Source organism: Callospermophilus lateralis, unplaced genomic scaffold, assembly GCF_048772815.1.
Source record: "Callospermophilus lateralis isolate mCalLat2 unplaced genomic scaffold, mCalLat2.hap1 Scaffold_91, whole genome shotgun sequence".
Taxonomy (NCBI): Eukaryota; Metazoa; Chordata; class Mammalia; order Rodentia; family Sciuridae; genus Callospermophilus; species Callospermophilus lateralis.
The window spans coordinates 1,392,039-1,411,588 of NW_027517238.1; the positions used below are offsets into that span (position 1 = coordinate 1,392,039).

The 19,550-nt window shown below is 35.1% G+C and overlaps 1 protein-coding gene across 1 annotated transcript in view; it reads right to left on the bottom strand.

Moving 5' to 3' along the window:
* The window catches only part of LOC143386823 (uncharacterized), a 56,441-nt gene extending 38,611 nt beyond the window's left edge, over positions 1-17,830 (bottom strand). Inside the window, exon 1 of the mRNA XM_077108547.1 lies at positions 17,796-17,830. Coding sequence (XP_076964662.1) covers positions 17,796-17,830 — 35 coding nt within the window. The remainder of the gene's footprint in view (positions 1-17,795) is intronic.
* Positions 17,831-19,550: the final 1,720 nt, after the last annotated feature.

A 19,550-nucleotide genomic window follows, 5' to 3' on the forward strand; every position in this document is an offset into this window, starting at 1 on the left:
TAAATAATGTCATGGCGAAATCCCATGAACTTATAGAAATAATTGCATACCTTATAATAATATGAATAAATAGATGTGTGTAAGAAACACAGAACATTTATTAAGAAAAAGAAAATGAAACAAAACAAAACAAACAACAAGAAACTTAAAATTTGGAGAAAGTTTGAAGTGTTTTGCAGAAATAGAAATATGACATTCTTTCCAAAAAAATCATTGGGACAAGAAAGTATTTTGGGGGAAAACTATATTATATGCTTTCTTAAAACCAGACAAAACTCATTTTTAGAAGTATTATATACTTCAATATAAAAATAAAATAGAGCTGTGGATGGTATTATACAAATAAGCTCAATGACTTGAAAGGTAGAGGCTGAAGAACCAAAAGTTCAAAGAAAGCCTTGTCAACACAGGAAGGCCATGAACACCATGACGAAGTTTCTGCCTAAAAATAAAATATTGAATTGCCTGGGTAAATGGCTGTGGCTTAAGGGTATGCCACCCCTAGATTCAATAGCCCATATATATCTGTCAAAAGTTACTATAACAAGGAACTTATCCTAGGTGTGGTGGCACAAGCCTACAATTCCAAAACTCTGAAGATTGAGGCAGGAGGATTGTGAGTTCAATGCCAGTCACAATAAAAAGAGTCACTAAAAATCTCAGTGAGACCCTGTCACTACATAATATATAAAATGATCCTGGGAATGTGATTCATTTATCAGTTGCCCCTGCATTCAATGCCCAGCATGAATAAAAGGGATTTATATTGAAAATGTCACAGTACTTACCTCTAATGCCATCTATTTGGAAGACTAAGACAGAAAGGTTAAAATTTCAAGGTTAGCTGGGCCACTTGCCAACAACATGTCTCTATATAAGATTTTTTAAAAGTGTCTGGGGATGTTGATGAGTGTAATGGCAACTTTGGTTTAAATCTCAAGAACCACAAAACAGAGCAGTTTTTTATTTTCAGAAAGTTACAGAAATATGTTTAAAAAAGTATAAATTGGGCAACATTAAGAAAAAAAACTTTTTTTCATTAATTGGTACAAAGATGGGCTGGATTTCTGGATCAGGAGCAGATCACTCACCTGGCAAATGTGAGGTCCTTGGTTCTGTCCTCAACACCACATAACAAAAAATAAATAACATAAAGGTATTATGTCCAGCCATAACTAAATAGTAACATAATTTTAAGAAAAGGTATAAAGAGAAGTGTGAGACTCATGGGCTCACATAAAAGTTAAGAATATTTAATAAAAAATGACACTTATGGTAGGAGAAATATTAAAAAATTAAAACCTCTTAACATCTTAACAAATTAAAAAGATGCAAGCTAATATCTGATGCCAAAAAATATTACACAGAATTGATGAGGACAAGAAACAATTTCTCTTGAATTAGAGAAACTATATAAATTGCTATTATTTTTGTGTAAAGTGTTTATTTAATATATATGATACTCCTCAAACAGTAGCAAAGCCTATATAAAATACTGTGTTTCTGATCCTGATAATATGTAGTTATATGATAGCATAAGGCTACAGATATGTTCATCCATGCTGGTGAAACCAGAAAAATAGGTGAAAAGAGTATGTACATTCAAAATAAAATAAATGCTATAGTTTAAAAAAATTGCTTTGTTGGGATCAGACACATTTTTAGTTTCATTGAAGTGGCTCCTGTTTTCTCCACATGGTCTCAAAATAAAACATAAAAAGGACTGGGGATGTGGCTCTGTGGTTAGCACTCCTGGGTTTATCTCCCAGTGCCAAACCAACTAAGGTGAACAATTTCTGAAAGATTACAATTATGCCAGTGTACATATACAAGTGAAAATATTATTGAAAATTTAAAAATTAAGAAATATATTTTTTGAAAAAAGTGTTAAGGTTCTTCCAAAGCTCAACATAAAAATGACATATAATCCACTAATAATAATTTTGGGTAGCAAAGCAAGGCTGCACATGCCTATGCTCCAGTGGCTCAGGAGTAAGGGAAAATCTCAAGTTCAAGATAAAGGTTTGGCAAGGTTTTAATGAAATGAGTGAGATGCTGTCTCAAAAAAGGGGTACAGGTTGGTGTATAGCACAGTGAAAAAGTGCCCATGGGTTAATCTATAGTGACTAAATAAATAAATAAAAGAATAATAATAAATCTGGCTAAAAAGTGCCATACAATCCAGTAATAATATTTCTGGGCATATATCTAAATGAATTGGAAAACTTTTATCAAAGAAATAACTGCAATTCCATTTTTATTGTAGCTTTATTCACAGTATCTAATAAAAAAATTAAATGCCACTCAGGCATGGTGGGAAATGCCTCTAAACCCAGGGGCTTGGGAGTTTGATGCAGAGGATAGAGAGTTCAAAGCAGGTTCAGCAATGGTAAGGCACTAAGCAACTCTTTCCAAAGAAAATGTAAAATAGCGCTGGGGATTAGCCTAAGTCGTGGAGTGCCTCTGAGTTTAATTCCTGGTATGCACACCCCCAAAAAACACCCTTTAGGTAAAAGGAATATCAAAAGATTTCTTCCAGCTTCACAGCATCCAACTACTCCCCTTAGATGCTACACACTTATAGTTCAAACTGATCTCTAGAAGAGAAGACTCAGATAATGATATTTTCCTAATAGGCTAAGAGACATTGATATCTGTGGACCCCTTTTGTCAGACTGTTCTAAAACTAATTACTGGCAAATATGGGAGGTTGGAATGAGAACACAACACACAGTTAAGTTCTTCAAAGGAGAATCTTAACTCAAACACTGTGATATCTGAAACCACAGTTGGAGATAAAATTAGATTCTTTGCTTTACTGATTTCTGGGTTACTAATTCAATCCAAACAGATATTGAAAATGTATTAAGGCTACTGGTTAATGTCTATGTATAACAGGTTATTAAAAATATATTAGATTATGTCTAGAGTTTCGGCTCAGTAACATAATGCTTGCCTAGCATGGGTGAGGCACTGGGTTGGATCCTCAGATCCACCTATCAATAATAAAATAAAAGTCTATTGATAACTAATTTTTTAAAATGTACCAGATTTCTCACATGGCCTTTGATGTTCAGATACACTATGTACTCTAGCCTTTGTGATTAAACTTCCTTATAGTTTAAATCAAGTTCAGTCCCATCTTTATTTTCCTCCACACTAGGACAAAGATGTTTCCTGGAAATGTTTGGAATGCTTCTACAGGTCATTTTAATAAAATGGTCTTACACATATGGAGGGAAAAACCTCAATTAAGGTCCCATTACATTTTTAAAAAGTCTTTAATTGGGACTGTGAGGATGGCCTTAGTCCTGAGCTTAAACAACTCCATTTTAAAAACTCCAGTTTGAAACATGAAGTGGCACCAGGCACACACACAGAGTCCTCCAGTATGGCCTAAAAAAAGTTACTTCCCCTTAACTTGATAAACAGAGGGAAATATCTGGCAGGCTATATTTGCCTGATAAGAGAGAGAGACAAGAAAATCAGAGTGGAGACTACTAGACCAGGTTTCTGACCCCAGAGTGAATGATGTCATGAAGAAATCCCATGAGAGCTAATAAGAATTGAAAGAGAGGTTAAAGCCTCCAAATTTAGCATAAATTATAGAGCTAATGAGCAGGGATTTAGCCAGCAGAAACTAGCATGCACTCAAGCTGAAGAGCCTGATGAGGAACTGACATCCCATCACTTGTCATTGTTCTTCTGATCCTCTGCATGATTTTCTCATCTCTCAAACTCCACCACTTCATCTGAACTTTGGCGAAAGCCACAACTTCTTCATAGGTTCTCTCCACAACCTGTTGTCCACTCCAAGCCAGGAGAAGCCTGCCTTGGTTCTGGACCTGGTCACCATGGTCTGAGTGAGTGTGCATCTGCTAGAGTAAAAGGCTAAGGCTTAAGAATTTTGTTCTGACATTTAAACTTAGTACACAGAGGGAATGTCTGTCACTAGCCTGTCATGTTTAAGTTACTTTTGCAGTGTCTAAAATTAATCTAGACTTCTTAGCATTAAAGTAATCAACCTTTATTTTTTTCTATGAATGGATTATCACTATTACAGTGGCTAGCATTCAGGATAGTTATTTTCTTGAGTAAGAACCTATAGAGTATAATTGCATTGAGCAATTTGAGTGAATAAAGCATTAAAAGGGGCAGAAGCATTTAGACATTTTTTATTTCTCTCCTTGACTGCATATGTCGCAATTTTGTCCCTGGGGACTGGTACACATTGACTATATTATTTTATTAAGAAAAGAGTCATTATTTTTAATGTCATCTAATTTTTTTCCTGCTTTTTTTCTTATGTGAAAGTCTCACAACGATAAAGCAAAATCTTTTAAAACTGCCATCCAGTTCTTGGAGAAAGAAATACAAATAAAGCATGCCTTTAAACAAAACATGGGAAAACATAAATATGTTGAAACTGAAGTTTTGAGATGAAACTAAATTTCCCATTTAACCAATTTTCTCTGGAATGTTGTCTCACAAGCTTTGAAGAATAAAATCTCTGAACTCTCAGGGAAGGTAATATTAAAAAGAATATAATTTATTTTAGCAAGAAAAAATACAACTCCCAAAATGCGGGAGAGGGCATGTTAGCAGAAGAACCCATTTTTTTGGGTGTCAGTTTCGAAGTTTAAATATGTTTTTTGGCAGTGCTTTGGTTACTATCTATTTAAAATGAGTATTGAAAAAGGCATTTTTATTACCAAATAGGCTCAAGTTTGTTCTTAATGTATCCCATCCTCCTTCCAGTGACTTCCAAATGGGTTCAAGCAAGGAAAAAGAATTTGGTTGAAGGTATTCCCATAAATGAGTCTCAAGTGTTTTTTTATAATTTGAATAGGCTTAAATGGTGCTCATTAACATATCTATCCATTAACCTTCAGGTGTGGTTAAATAATATGTCCATGATACAGCTGCCTTGTAATTTTACTATCTATTTTATTTTATTTTTTCTCAATCAAGTTGAGCAAGAACCCTGCCTTTGAGAATGTGAAGGGAGCTGGAAATTTGGGATTTAATCTCAGACCAATAAATAGCTAAACTATCAGATAACCATTCTGGATTTGAGATACTTCTGAGTCTACATTTAGAAAGCTCAGGAGGAATGAGGATATTGAGTTCAAAACCAGTTTGAGAAACTTAGTGAGGTTCTAAGAAACTCAGTGAGATTTTGTCTCTACATAAATATATAGAAAAAGTTTGAGAATGTGGGTCAGTAGATAAACACCCATGGGAATAATTCATGGTCTAAAATAAACAAACATATAAACAACAAAAATAAAAACTTAGGAGGAACAAGAACAGGGGTCCCCAAAAAAGCCACAGCTTCTCCTACACAGGAACACAACTAATAAGGTTGGGGTCCTCTTCTGATGATTATCCCAGTCTTCACCACACATTCTGGGGACATGCTGAGCTAATGGCACACAGATGCCCACATAGGAATTCAGGAAGGCCCTGAAAACCTCGTACAATTATGAAACAAAAGACTTGAGGTCTAAAATACTCATCTAAGCTCCACTATACTAGTCAGAGAAAACTAAAGGCTAAGCTGCCAAGCAGAGAACCTCTATCCACAAGACTCTGGAGACAATTATGAGGAGTTTTCAGCCAACATTGCCAATCCCAGTGATTTCAAACAGCCTCCCTACCCAGTCTTAAAAAAGAACACACACTTACCATTTTCTGGATTTCAGGATGCTTAGTGATCCCCTTATATTTTTTTCAGCTCCAGTGTAGCACAGAAAACTGGAAGCAGAGAAATGGATTCAATGAATGGCAGGCTCCAAAAACAAAAGGAATAGAAGACTATGGAAGTCTGTCCCCTCATCACTGGCTGTGTCTTGATTGGACAGTTCTCACCCAAAAGACAGATTGGAAAGGGCTTCAGGAACTTCCTGCAAAATTGAGCCTGGTAGTGACACCATTGGTTACTGGTGACAAGTCTTACTTTTCCACATGTTGAAGTTTGAACATTAGAGAAGCATGTTGAGGCAAGCATACAAAGCAGGGATTAATTAGAAAGGGGTAACATGGACTTCTCCCAGAAGGGATAAGGGGGGCATTGCTGGTTATAGGATATCCCAAGAAGCAAGGTGTTCTGCCCATTTTGTATGTCCTAGGTTTCCTTTGTTCTCCTGCCTTTCCCCCCATATCTTTCTCCTTCCTGAGGACAGGTCTAGGCCCAAAAATGCTTGGTGGAATGGCCTAAGGTTGCAAAATAGGTGGGTTTTAGGGGGAAGGGCAGGATGGAGTACAAGGACACATTAACAATCTTAGCGCTCTCTGTAGAGAGGGGAAATTCCTGGGACAGCAACAGGTTGGAGCAGGGGCAGGTTCTTGATAATATCCCTCAGAGGACAGTCTCCAACTTCCCAGATTCACTCAAAATTGGCTTCCTAGATTCAACCTGACTCGATTTACCTATCTACACTGACTGCCTGTCTAATACAGGAGGCCTACTGTTTGAGTAATAGTAAATTTCATCCAGATCAGAATTTAATAAGGACACAAAGACAGGTTTTCATCTGCTCTGTTTTTGTTGCTCAAACACTGGGGATCTACCACAAGCAGGGGTGCATGCCTATAATCCAAGCAACTGGTGGGGCTGAGGCAGGAGGACAGTGAGTTCAAAGCCAGCCTCAGCAATGGCAAGGCACTAAGAACCTCACTGAGATGATGTGTTTAAATAAAATAGAAATAGGGCTGTGAATGTGGTCTCAGTGGTCATGTGCCCCTGAGTTCAATTGCCAGTAGAAAAAGAAATACTGGAGACCCATGGATATTTTTCTCTACAGAGTTCCAGGACCACAGATGAATGGATTGATGGATGGATAGAAACATAGACAGTGTCCTGGGGAAGGGTCTCAAATTCTCCTGTGATGGCTTTTCAAGTAACTGATGTTACAATATTACAGGAATTTTCCACAGCCTAGGAATATTTATTATGATTATGATTATGATTTTTATAATTGCTGTGAATTGCATTAAGTACCTCAGGATAAAATTTTTTCATGGTTTACTCCCAATATTTAGATCTAGCCAAGACAGAACTGCAATTATATAAAAATTAAATATCACAATTACTTTAAAATTTAATTTAATATTTCTGTTCTCTAGCCTTATGAGAAAAGAGCTTGAGACTTCAGCTCATAAATTATTCCCTGGGGCAGGATTGTCCTTACTCCCTTACAAAAAAAAATGGGGCAAAAATAAAGTTTTAATGTTTCTAGTTTAATAAAATAAACAAGAGGTGAATGGTGCCAGGTCTCTAGATCTCTCAGTATTCCAGAACCTAGAGAATAAGGAATTAAAAAATAAATTACTTGCAATTTTCCTTGAGCATAATAATAGAATTATGATGTCTGTTTTTCCTTTGGTATGGGGTACTATGAGAATATTAGCACAAATCACAGGCATTATGTCTATATATATATTTTTTTTTCTATAATTCAATACAGCCCATCAACAGAGTCAACTTCAAATTTAAATGAAGAAAAATTTAATTATTATTTCCAGGGTCCAGCCCTAGCAGGTATCCAGGTGTCCTGAAGTATGAATGGCATTGGATATTATTCTCTACAGAGTCCCAGGACTACAGATAAATGGATTGATGGCCTCAGCAAAAGAAAAGGAGACAGGATGACAGGTTGCAAATTACAAGTAGCCTTCAGAAGAATCTGATGCCCATAGAGGGGCCTTTATTTTTATACCTTTTTTAAAACGTATTTATTCATGAAGTTAAAATTATAACAAAACTTTCATTTATATAATTTTCAAGAGTTGCAATCTTTTCTGACACATTGTTTAAAATATGTTCCTGTAACCTTTGCCAATCATGATTAAGCTTTTACATTTTCACTTCAATCACTAAGTACTAGACTATGCAACTTGACTACGGGTATCATGACCTATTAACTTTAAACTTTAAAGCACATGCATAATTACTGGTAAGCTTTTTTGCTTCTAAACTAAAGTCCTAATAATACACACTTAAGACAGTGAAAGCCTATTACTTAAAAGCCCACTCCTCTGAACTGACTCTAAAATATATCTATATAAAATTTTACATTATTCTCTTTTTCCAAAGTAATTTTCTTTTTTCACATGACCTATTTAACTGCTTTTTAAAAGAGTTTCTTTGATCCTTCATCAAATGATGAATTCTTATGTCTTTATAATTTTTAATTAAAGAGCAGGCTCTGCACTTCAACTCATTTGCTATTAGTATTAACTCTGTGTTTCCTATTTTCATCATGAATTCCTGTGTAGGGAAAAAAGGCTCTGTTAGTAAAGGGAATGTATGTTGCACAGGTTGTGGCTTTAGAAAGAGGGGCTTAGTGTAAATTGTTAAGCTTTTCTCAGGAACCTTGATTTGCAATCTTTTCCCTGTGAATTTCTTATGAAAAACACTATTGTTTGTATTGTCAAAGATACTAAAATACAACTCAGGACATATCTTATTGTATTATTAATCTCATTCTTGGAATTTTCCTGCAATCTCAGGCAACATGTACTTTTATTATTGATTGTTGTATGCCCTATTATCTATCTCATGAGTATCATAAAAAAAAACACTTAACATTCCCCATGGTACTGGGTTCCAGGTTGTGCAGCCCTGCCACAGAATCCCCCTCACTGTGACCTTGTAAGACAGGATGTGTAGGAACATCTTCACCACACTGTCTGTAAGATACTAGCTATTTTCCACAAAGAAACCAGTTGGTATCTTGTGGATGAATAATGGCATCCAGTCAAAAGTGAGTGGATTAGTAATCTGACATTGAATAACAAGTCATTCTAAAATATATTCACACACTGGACCCCTGTGCCAAATCCAAAGCCCTATTTTACATTTTATTTAGAGAAAGATTCTCACTGAGTTGCTTAACACCTCATCTTTGCTGAAGCTAAAATTTAACTCATGATCCTCCTGCTTCAGCCTTCCAAGATACTGGGATTACACAAGTGCACCATTGCACTTGGCTCTGTTCACATATTTAATGCCAGCATTCCCTCTTTGTCTTGTCAACTGTTTTCTTTTCTCTATTTTATATTTCAAATAAATGCAGTATTTCTATTTTTTCTCCAAGAACCGGATGTCAGATTAAAGATTTTGGTTTCTCTTTGTGAGCATTTCACATGAGAGAAAAGCAGACAAGTGTATCTTGACAGTTTAAAAAATAAGAATAATTTTTCACTGCTCTCTGTCTTCCCATGTACAGACACCTTATCTCAATATCTAATTTGAAATTCCTCCTTTAAGATTTTCCTGTGTGATGTGTCCTCATTGTAACCTCCTATATTGTCCTACTTGTGGGTTTCATAACTGCTTGACAAAAGGTTTGAAGAGCCACCATGTCTAAATTCTTTTGGAGTGTCTAGTGAATATAATTCCCTGGGTCTCTCCATCTAGAGAGCAGTATAAACAATGAAGTTAAGACACTCCAGGGAGTCTCTGATAGCCCTTTAGCTGGCAAGGATCTTTTAGTGATACAGGGCTGGGACAGTATAAAAAATTGAGGTAGAATGAAGACCAATCCCTTCAAATGCAGACTTTTTTTTTCAATCAAGACATAACTTTCAAAACTTATCAATCAGAGTGGCAGGCAATGAGTTTATTAGAAGTGATGTGAAGGAAGAACAGGGTAACACTCTGAGAGAAGAAAGTGTGTTCTCTCTGAAAAGATAATAGCATTTCTCTCTAGAACTTCAGTTTTTTTTGAAGATCTATAACAAGATCTAAAAGAGTCCTGAGCAGGTACAGTTCTTGACTATGGACTGACAGCAGGATAACATCAAACTCTCAAGTATCCTCTGCCATGAAAACTTTAGGTTAATTAGGCTCATGTCCACTATTTCTAATTGAATTCTTAAGCATAAACTCTCACAGATTTTATGGTTCATAAGAATTATCTTTATTTCTCTGAGTTCCAGAATCTGGTCTATAGCAGGGTCACAAAACTCTTCACTTCAGGGTAACTTAAGTTGCTCTTATAAACATTATTTTTAAACTGCATTTCTTCAACAGAAAACAGTTTGTTAAGGAATGTAACATATCCTGTCCAGTTAAGCCAGAATTTTCTTGGAAAATAAAGCTGGGGTCAACATGTTGGGCCTATTTATTTATATTACTACATGTTGAAAACAAAGCTAGTCTACCACTGAGCTAAATCAGTGTCACCATTGCCAGAAATAAAGTTGCATGGGGATGCAAATTTCTCAATAAGGCAAAGGCAGTATCTAATTGACATCATATTCTGGAGCGAAAAAATCATGAAAGAGGGTTCCTTTCAAATGTGCTATGCAACCTTTACATTAGATGTGGTTTAATTACTATTTTCACTAATTCCAGAAAACCACTTTGAAATCACAAATTTTATTTACCTTCCAGTCCTCAGAGACTCATGTTCTTCTCACGTAGACATAAACACCACATAAAAATAAATAAATTAAAGGTATTGTGTCCATCTAAAAATAAAGAAATAAATAAACAAACTAAAACCAGAAACCTGGGCACACAGGTGCAAGCCTATAATGCCAGCTGCTCAGAAAACAGAGGCAATAGAATCATAAGTTCAAGGCCAACTTCCGCAACTGAGAACCTGCCCCAAAATAAAAAGGGCTGGGGATGTAGTTCAGTGGAAGAGCATCCCTGAGTTGAATTTATGCCACTGCAAAAAAAGCAACAGAAAGTGACAACAAAAGTAACACTTAGGATTTGCTCTCAGAAATTTTTCCACAGATTTCAACAAAGTAAGGTACCTCAGACATTAGTTTCTCCTAGTTTCTTTTTTTAATCTTTATTTATTTACTTTTAACCTTTATTTATTTATTTTTATGTGGTGCCAAGGATCAACCCTAGTGCCTCTTATGTGTGAGGGAAGCACTCTACCACTGAGCTACAGCACACTTCTCTGTGCCTCAATATCATTATGTCTCATGAAAGAAACAATTTAAATCATAATCTTCAAAGAACCATATTTTATGTATAAAAATTTAAAATATGGCAAAAGAAATAATTAAATCACATGTAGAGGGCAAATGAGGAAGAGAAGTAATGATGAAAGAGCAGAAATTTCAATAAATAAAAAACAGAAAACAATAGAGAAACATAAACTAATTAAATGCTGGTTGTTGGGCTGGGGTATAACTCAATAGTACAGTGTGTGCTTATCATGTGTAAGGTCCTGTCTTGATCCCAAGCCCCCACCCCCGTCAAAAAAAAAATGAACAACAAACAAAAACCAACCACTTATTCTTTAAGAAGACAGAAAAAAAGTAGAAACCTCCATTTGGGGTAATGAGAAAAAAAAGAGACAATATACATATTACTAAAATCAGGAAAGAAAAGATGATATCACCATAGTTTGTAGAGATATGAAAAGGATATATGCCAATAAATCCATCAACCTAAATGAAGAGAACAAATTCTCTAGAAAGATACCACCAACTCACCTACAATGAAAACCTGAATTGAATATTCACAGGTTTATATTTAAGAAAATTTGTAGCTTGAAAATCTTATCTTAATTTTTTTTTTCAGATTCAGATAGCTTCACTGGAAAATTCCTACAAACATGTAGGAAAAAATAATATTCAAATTCTATAAGAAAACTGAATAGGAGGAAATACTTCCTAACTTATTCTGAGGCCAGCATTAACCTGCAATCAAAGCCAGACAATGACATTACAAGAGGTTGGGATACCCTTCATGAACATATGTGCAAAATCCTATACAAAATTGTGAGGGGGTGGGTGGTTGTAAAAAAGGATAGAACCCAGGGCTTCACAAATGCTAAGCTAATGTTCTAATGTGGCTAGGCTAATGCCACATCCTCAGTCCTTTTTAATTTGATACAGGATCTCACTGAGTTACCCAGCCTAGGCTTGAACTTGTGACCCTCCTACCTCAGAGTAGCTGGGATTATAAGTGTATGCAACCACATGCAATTCCCAAGCAAAATTTTAATGAATTAATTATAATAATATATAAAATGAATAATACATCATGACTAAATGAGATTTATGCAAATATTGCAAAGCTGGTTTGCCATTCAAAACACATTGCACATCAGCATATTTGCAAACAAATAATAACAATCCAATACCCATTCTTAGTTCAAAAACAGCAACAATAAAAACCTTAGGAATATAACAGTCTCATTCTGATAAAAGGAATAAAAAAACTACAGTTAACAAGCATAATAAAAACAAGATTGAATGTTTTTCTTTTAATATAAGGAACAAGACAAGGATGACAACTCCCATCATTTCATCCAACAATATACCAAAGATTCCGCTTAGATTAATAAGGCACTAAAAAAAATGACATTCAAGTGATAAAGGAATAATTCAAACTATATTTTTTAAATGATGAGATTATCTATATAGAAAAATCCGATGAAATATGCCCCCCAAAAAGCTACTGCTAGAAGGTGAGTGTAGCAAAGCTGGATAATACAACAGCTAGATACAAAACTGAATTGTTGTTCTATGTTAGCAATGAAAAATTTTATATTGAATTTTTTAAACATACTATAATAATACCAAAAATGTCAAATATTTAAGACAAATTTGAAAGGGATATGCAAGACTTGTACTTTAAAAGATTGCTGAGAGAAATTAAAGGAAATCTAAACAAACGGGAAGAAATAACATGTTCATTTGTTGGAAGACTTAATGATGTTAAGAAGTCAATTCTCTCCAATTGATTCATAAATTCAATATCTCAGAATCCTAGCAGGCTGTTTTGTATAAACAGTTAAGCTGATTATAAACTTCCAATGCATATATAAAGGACCCAGAGCAGTCCAAAAAAAAGTTTTCAAAAGAAAAAATCTGGAATGAAACACTATTACAAAGGTAAAGTAATTCAGACAATGTGGTACTGATATAAACAAGTAGATCATGATACAAAATAGAGGCCAAAATAGACCCATGTACACAAAAAAACTGATTTTTGGCAATGGTACAAAGGCAATTCTGCAAAGAGACAATGTTCATTTTTAACAAATGGTGCTGGAACTAAATACCCATATACAAAAACTTATGAATTTTGACCCTTGCCTTGAACCACATACAGAAATTAACTCAAAATGGGTCATATACCTAAGTGTAAAACTAAAAACAATATAACTACTTAAGGAAACAGGAGCTAACTTCTGTGACTTAGGGTTAGGCAAAGAGTTCTTAGATATGATACCAAAAGTGCATTAAAGAACAATTTGTAAATTGAATTTCATCAAAATTAAGAATATCTGTTCTTTGAAAGACACTGCTAGTGGAATGTAAAACATGTCAGACTGGGACAAAATATCATAAATCTAATAAAGAATTTGTATCTAGAATACAAAAAGAACTCTTAAAACTTAATAAGAAAAACAAATACCTCAATAAAAATAACATACAAGATTTGATACTTTACCAAGGAATGGCAAAGAAACACATGAAAATATGCTCAACATCATAATCAGCCAATAGGAAAATGCAAATTAAAATCACAATGAGAAGCTGGGGTTGTGACTCAGTGGCATAGCACTTGCCTTGCACATATAAGTAACTGGGTTCAGTCTTTAGAACTGCATAAAATAAATAAATAAAATAAAGGAATTGTGTATATATACAACTAAAAACATTTTTTAAAAATCACATTGAGATAATACTATGTATCTTTTAAAGGACTAAAATTTAAAAAGACTGCCAGAGTAATATTTAAGATAGAGACTTGGAGCAACTGATTCCTCATTCACTGCTGGTAGGAATGTAAAGGAAACAACAATTTGGAATACAGCTTAGCATTTTAAAAAATTAAAAATATACATAGCACATGATCTACTCATTTCACTTCTGTGTATTTACCAAAGAGAAAAGACAGCCTAAGTCCACACAAAGATCTGTAATACAGTTGTTCAGATGGGTTTTAGTTCTAAGAGCCAAATGCTGGAAACACCCAAATGACTGTCAGTGGTGAACAGGCATATCCATACAATGGAATACTTTGATCACTTAAAGGAACAAACTACTGATATAATCAGAAACAGAGACAAATCTCAAAATAATTACACTGAGTGAAAGAGCAAAGAGAGAGAGAGAGAGAGAGAAAAAGAGAGAGAGAGAGAGAGAGAGAGAGAGAGAGAGAGAGAGATTTCATTTACATAAAACCATAGAATAAGCAAATTAACCTACATGATACCAGATCAGTAGGTTGGTGGTTGCCTGAAGAAAGGGACAGAGCAACTTGAGGATAGAAGAACAAGGAAATTTTGGGTGGTGATGAATCTGTTCATTCTCCTTATTTTGATGATGGTTTCTTGGGTGTGCACATGTGTCAGAACTCATTAAATCATACACTTTAAACATGAAGTTTATTGGATGTCAATTAGACTTCAATAAATCTGTCTTTTAAAAGAGCTACCTGAATTTTATAATATCAATTTTAAATTGTCCCTTTTCCATCAGCATACTAAAAATCTTTCACTGTAGCAAACTAACTCATTTAACTGCTTCAAATACACCTTTTCTTTTGACATTTACTCTACATAAGCAGGATTGTAAATCTAAATTACTGGCTGGGAATGTGGCTCAAGTGGTAACACGCTTGCCTGCTATGTGTGGGGAACTGGGTTCAATCCTCAGCACCACATAAAAATAAAATAAAGATATTGTGTCCACCAAAAACTAAAAAATAAATATTAAATCTCTCTCTCTCTCTCTCTCTCTCTCTCTCTCTCTCTCTCTCTCTCTCTCTCTCTTTCTCTCCCCCCTCTCTCTCTTAAAAAAAGTAAATTACTATGGGATAGAAAAGTTAACAAATTGGTCTCCCTGGATTGCACAGTTGTCTGTTTACTGGCTTCAAATGAAATCAGAATGTTTAGTTGAATTACCAGTACTGAAGGGCTCAGTCACTGAATATTGAAAACATTACTTTTGCAAGCTGCCCTAAAACAATTCATTAATTCAAATAAATGTTTACTGCACATGTGCTCTCAGTATGCCACTGTTGAAATGGCTGGATTTCATGCAGAATGGACAGTACCGTAATAAAAAGTTATTCCATGTCTTTTTTTTGGAATAATTTGTAAGATTTAGAAACACTTAAATCACATGATGAAAGAATAGCAATGGAAACAGGCCACAGACATCCAAGAACAGTGACTCTCCTAATTAAAGGTTAAAATAATAAATTTCAATGATAATATGACTGAAGAACTGTATCTTAACAGCTTAATTCCAACATTACAAGTATTTCTCATACCTTAAGTGAACTCAGAACAAAGATTACAAATTGCTTCATCACACAGTGAGTATGAAGTCTGCCAGCTCTAAGAAGTCATTCTGGCTTAGAAATATGAAACGATGTGAAAAGATAGACCCCAAATAATTTTTTAATATCAATAACAAATAGGAAGTTTTAAGTGAATTCTCTAACAGCTGGTATCAAAGATAATACTCTGTAGCAGCATATTCTTCATTACTGAGTTCAGTTAACTGGACCAATAATGGAAATTAATATATATTATAGAAGATACAAGCTTAATTATTCATCACAAATAAAATCATTCATAGCTCTCCCGCAATGTAAAAGACATTTTACAGCTTAGCAAGGGAATTTATTTGTAAACCTTCCATTATCTTTTTCCCTTGAAATGATACTGTCCTTTAAGTTGTTTCTCTAAAAGAACCCAACATCTGCTCCATTTGTATGCAATGAATTTAAGAATTTTCTACTGTCATGTATAACTGATCATAACTAATTTCTTCAGGTTTTTCAGAACTGTCATGTTTTGTGTTCTCAAAGATAGAGTTTTGCTGAACAATAAGCTTTTAGTAAATTTTGACTGACATGTTTCCTCTGTATGTGTTCTAAACACATCATACCCAAATTCATAACTACTTTAAACACTACTAATCCTTAGTGTTCAGTAACCATGGAATGCAGAACACGAGTTCTGAAAGCACAATACCCAAGTATTCTCATCTTCATGGAGAAGAAATATCCACTAAACAAAAGATGAAACAAACCATAGTATTCAGTTATTGTATCTTCTATTTATTGATTTTTGGAGTTTTACAAATGCAAATGGTTTGCTTTAAGTAAATTGGTGAAAAAAGCAAAGACAATTAAGCACTTTTAATTAAAATTATGAAAATTTACTTCTCACCTCTGATACTGATTTTAATTAAAATTGTGAAATAATATCTGCTACAGCTTGAGTTCCATTGAAGCTAAGATCCAATTTGTGGTTCCTCATGATATGTCCAATGTCAATTACTGCCCTCCTGTTGCATTTTACCATGAAGAAAAACACTGTTTCATGGAGTAAGATCTACTTGTAATTTGTAATGTGCTTGGCACTGTGCTTACCAGTTTATATGCAGCAGCTGTGCTCATCCTCAAAACAATGCTACAATGGAGAATATCTTAGAAAGGTAGAGTCCTAACTGACCTTAAATAAATTGTCCAAGGTCACTGAGCTACTTCCCATTACTGACAACACAGAGTATATCTTAAACCTTTTAACAAGAGGGCCCCATATAGGACCAAACCTGCCAGAGAAATTGGATTTATCCCATCATGAGTAACTCCCATTTAATCTCAGTACAGTTATTTTTCTCTAATTCACCTTAATCTGACCATCTGCCTTGGCATAGAGGAGAAACAACTTAGTGGCAGAGCTGGGTGTGTGCAACAAATTATCATCCAAGTTTTGACTTTCAGCTAGCCTTTATTGTTATATCTTGGAAAGTTAGGCAAGATCAAGATCCTTAGTAAAATGACATCTATAGAGAGGCCTTACCAGCAGTATTATTATTAATCCTGACCATGTTTAAACTGACATTAAATATTCAAGACAATTCTGAACTTAAGTATAGCAGTGTTTTTACATAAGTAAATGATTCATGTCATGTTATAACAAATGACATATATAAATAAGTAATTTATACTTCATTCCTCCAAAAATGACTATGTATTTCATTAATGAAAACGTAGAACAGTGATTTGTTTGTGGAACTGAGTATTAAACCCAAGGCCTCAAACATGTGAGGGAAGCCACATCCCCAGCCAAGAATGATTGTTTTTAAATGATGCTGTTGGTGTAACAGTGTAGTGCCAGTCCAGCCTTCCACTGTCCTCTGACAAGAATTTCTATTTAACTGCTAAACACACTGATGTTTCATGGATAACATCAAGAAAAGTAGTTTACAGAAACCACATAACTTCCACCCTTTTAGACTTGCTGTACAATATTGTGTTCTCCTTGAGATGCATAAAGAAATTTAAATTCACACTTTACTATCATAGGAGCAAGAACCACTTAAACAGCATCTACTGTTTTTTTGTCCATTAAGAAAGATTGCTCAACCAGGTTGGTGGAACACACCTGTAATCCCAATGGCTTGTAAACCTGAAGCAGGAGGAATTCAAGTTCAAACCAAGCCTTAGCAATTTAGTGTGGCTCTAAGCAACTTAACAAAACTCTGTCTCAAGAAAAAAGAAAAAAAAACAGTTGGGGATGTGGCTCAGTGGCTGACCACTGTGGGCTCAATTCCTAGTAGAAAAAGAAGGCAGAAAAAAACACAATAAGCTGCACTGTATAAAATGAATTTTAATTACTTTTTCTAGGAGCTGATAAGGGTACCTCTGAAAATCCATGCTGGAAAGTCATAGCAAAGAAAATAACCAGTCTCTAGAGGGGAATAGTCACAAAAACATAACATCTGAACAGTCACATCCCAAACAAAGCTGGTCTAAAGGTGAACTTTCTGCATTCTAGTCTACTCACTTGTGAACCTTGTTCTTGCACAGAAAGGCTGTCATCGCGGGCTATCCAGGCCACAAACTTCTGAAGTATTCTCAACTTTCCTCTTCAGATCTTAACAATTGCCCAAGCCAGGATGAATTACCAAAGAGAAATATATGGATCTGCTCCACAATCCTTCCCCTCTTCTTGGAGTGCTAGTGATGATGGCAGGAAGCTCCCAGCAAAGCTTCTGCCTGAGCAGGGAGCACAATACCCAAGGCTAAGAGTGCTCTTGAGTGCTGTGATTGTGGCTAAGTGTTAAAGCACTTGCCTAGCATGTGTAAGGCACTGGGTTTGATTCTTAGCATCACATAAAAGAAAAAAATATACACAGTTCATCAACAAGTAAAGAAAATAATATAATTTTTTTAAAAAAGAGTGCTCTTGGGATTTTAAAAAGCACAGCTGGGAGGAGACTCTCTTTCCTCCCTCTTGTGGGAGTTATGGGAGAGCCTGAGAATGACCCCCTGCTCTGTCACTTTTTACCCCCAAGGGCCTAAAATCATGCTGGCTTCTGTGGCATTTTATTCCTTTGAATCCTTCTTCAGAAATCTTCCTTCTTCAGTAATCCTCCTTTCAATTTATGATTGTTGATTGCAATCAAGCATCCAAACTTGCACCTTCTAAATATTTTCAGTCTGTGTATCCACCTCTATCATCTGTTCCCTTAGCTCAGGTCCTCATTGGCTCTCATCTGGAGTAGCCCAACAGCTCCACAGGTCTCCTATCTCTAGTCCTCACAACCATCATCTGTGGTACAGTTAATAGGAGAAACCATATTAACCACATACACCCAAACCCATCAATGGCTCTCCATTATTAAGGAAAGATCTAAATTCCTTAACAGTACTCACCCCTATCTATATACACAAACTTCTCTCCAGCCAAATAGCTGTTCCTCCTTGACTCACATTTAAGCTCTGATTACCCAGAACTGCTTGGGTTTCGGCTGGAACTCAGATACACACACACACAACACTGAATTAATTAGTAAGTTGGAAGTTCCCATTCTTGAAAACCTGGAGAAGTCAAAGAAAAGTGGCTTTCTTTAGGCTTGCTTCTAAGTATCAAAGTCATCACATTGATATTTACATTTCATTACATCAATATCCCTAAATATTGCTGTTATAGATAACTGGTGCCAAGGTACACAACACACACAACAGCAAGTGTCTGAAAGAAAGAATCATATACTATAACTAAAGGTTCTGATCAACCACACACCTCTGCAGACAGAATACCAGCAATGACTCCCTGTGAGGCTTTCTCACCAAGACAGTGCCCCTCCTCCTCCACTGGCGCCACTACACGCTGTAGAAATCTGCAGCCTGGCACATGATCACTTGTTTTTTAAGGAGAAAATCCATGTTACAAGCATTCCTGGATTTCCAAGCCAAGTCAACTCATCAGAATACTTTAGGCATTTATAAATGTTTACAGAATAATATGTGCATTCTGAGCTAAGCAGAACACTCAAAGACATTTTTTCATTTTAAATAAAAGTACACTGAATATCAGGTTTGAAAACTTTGTCTTCACCCAATAAATTTGAAGAAAATAGTTGAAAAGAAAATATTTTCTAATATCTGTAACCTATTTTGTAGTTAAAGAAATAATCATGTTTCTGTAGAAAAAATTTTAACAGGAGATGTTGAGAAATAAGGTCTGTTTTTTTTTAACTTATAGAAAATTTCAGAAAAAACTGCATAAGCAGTCAAAAAACTGATAAATTGGACT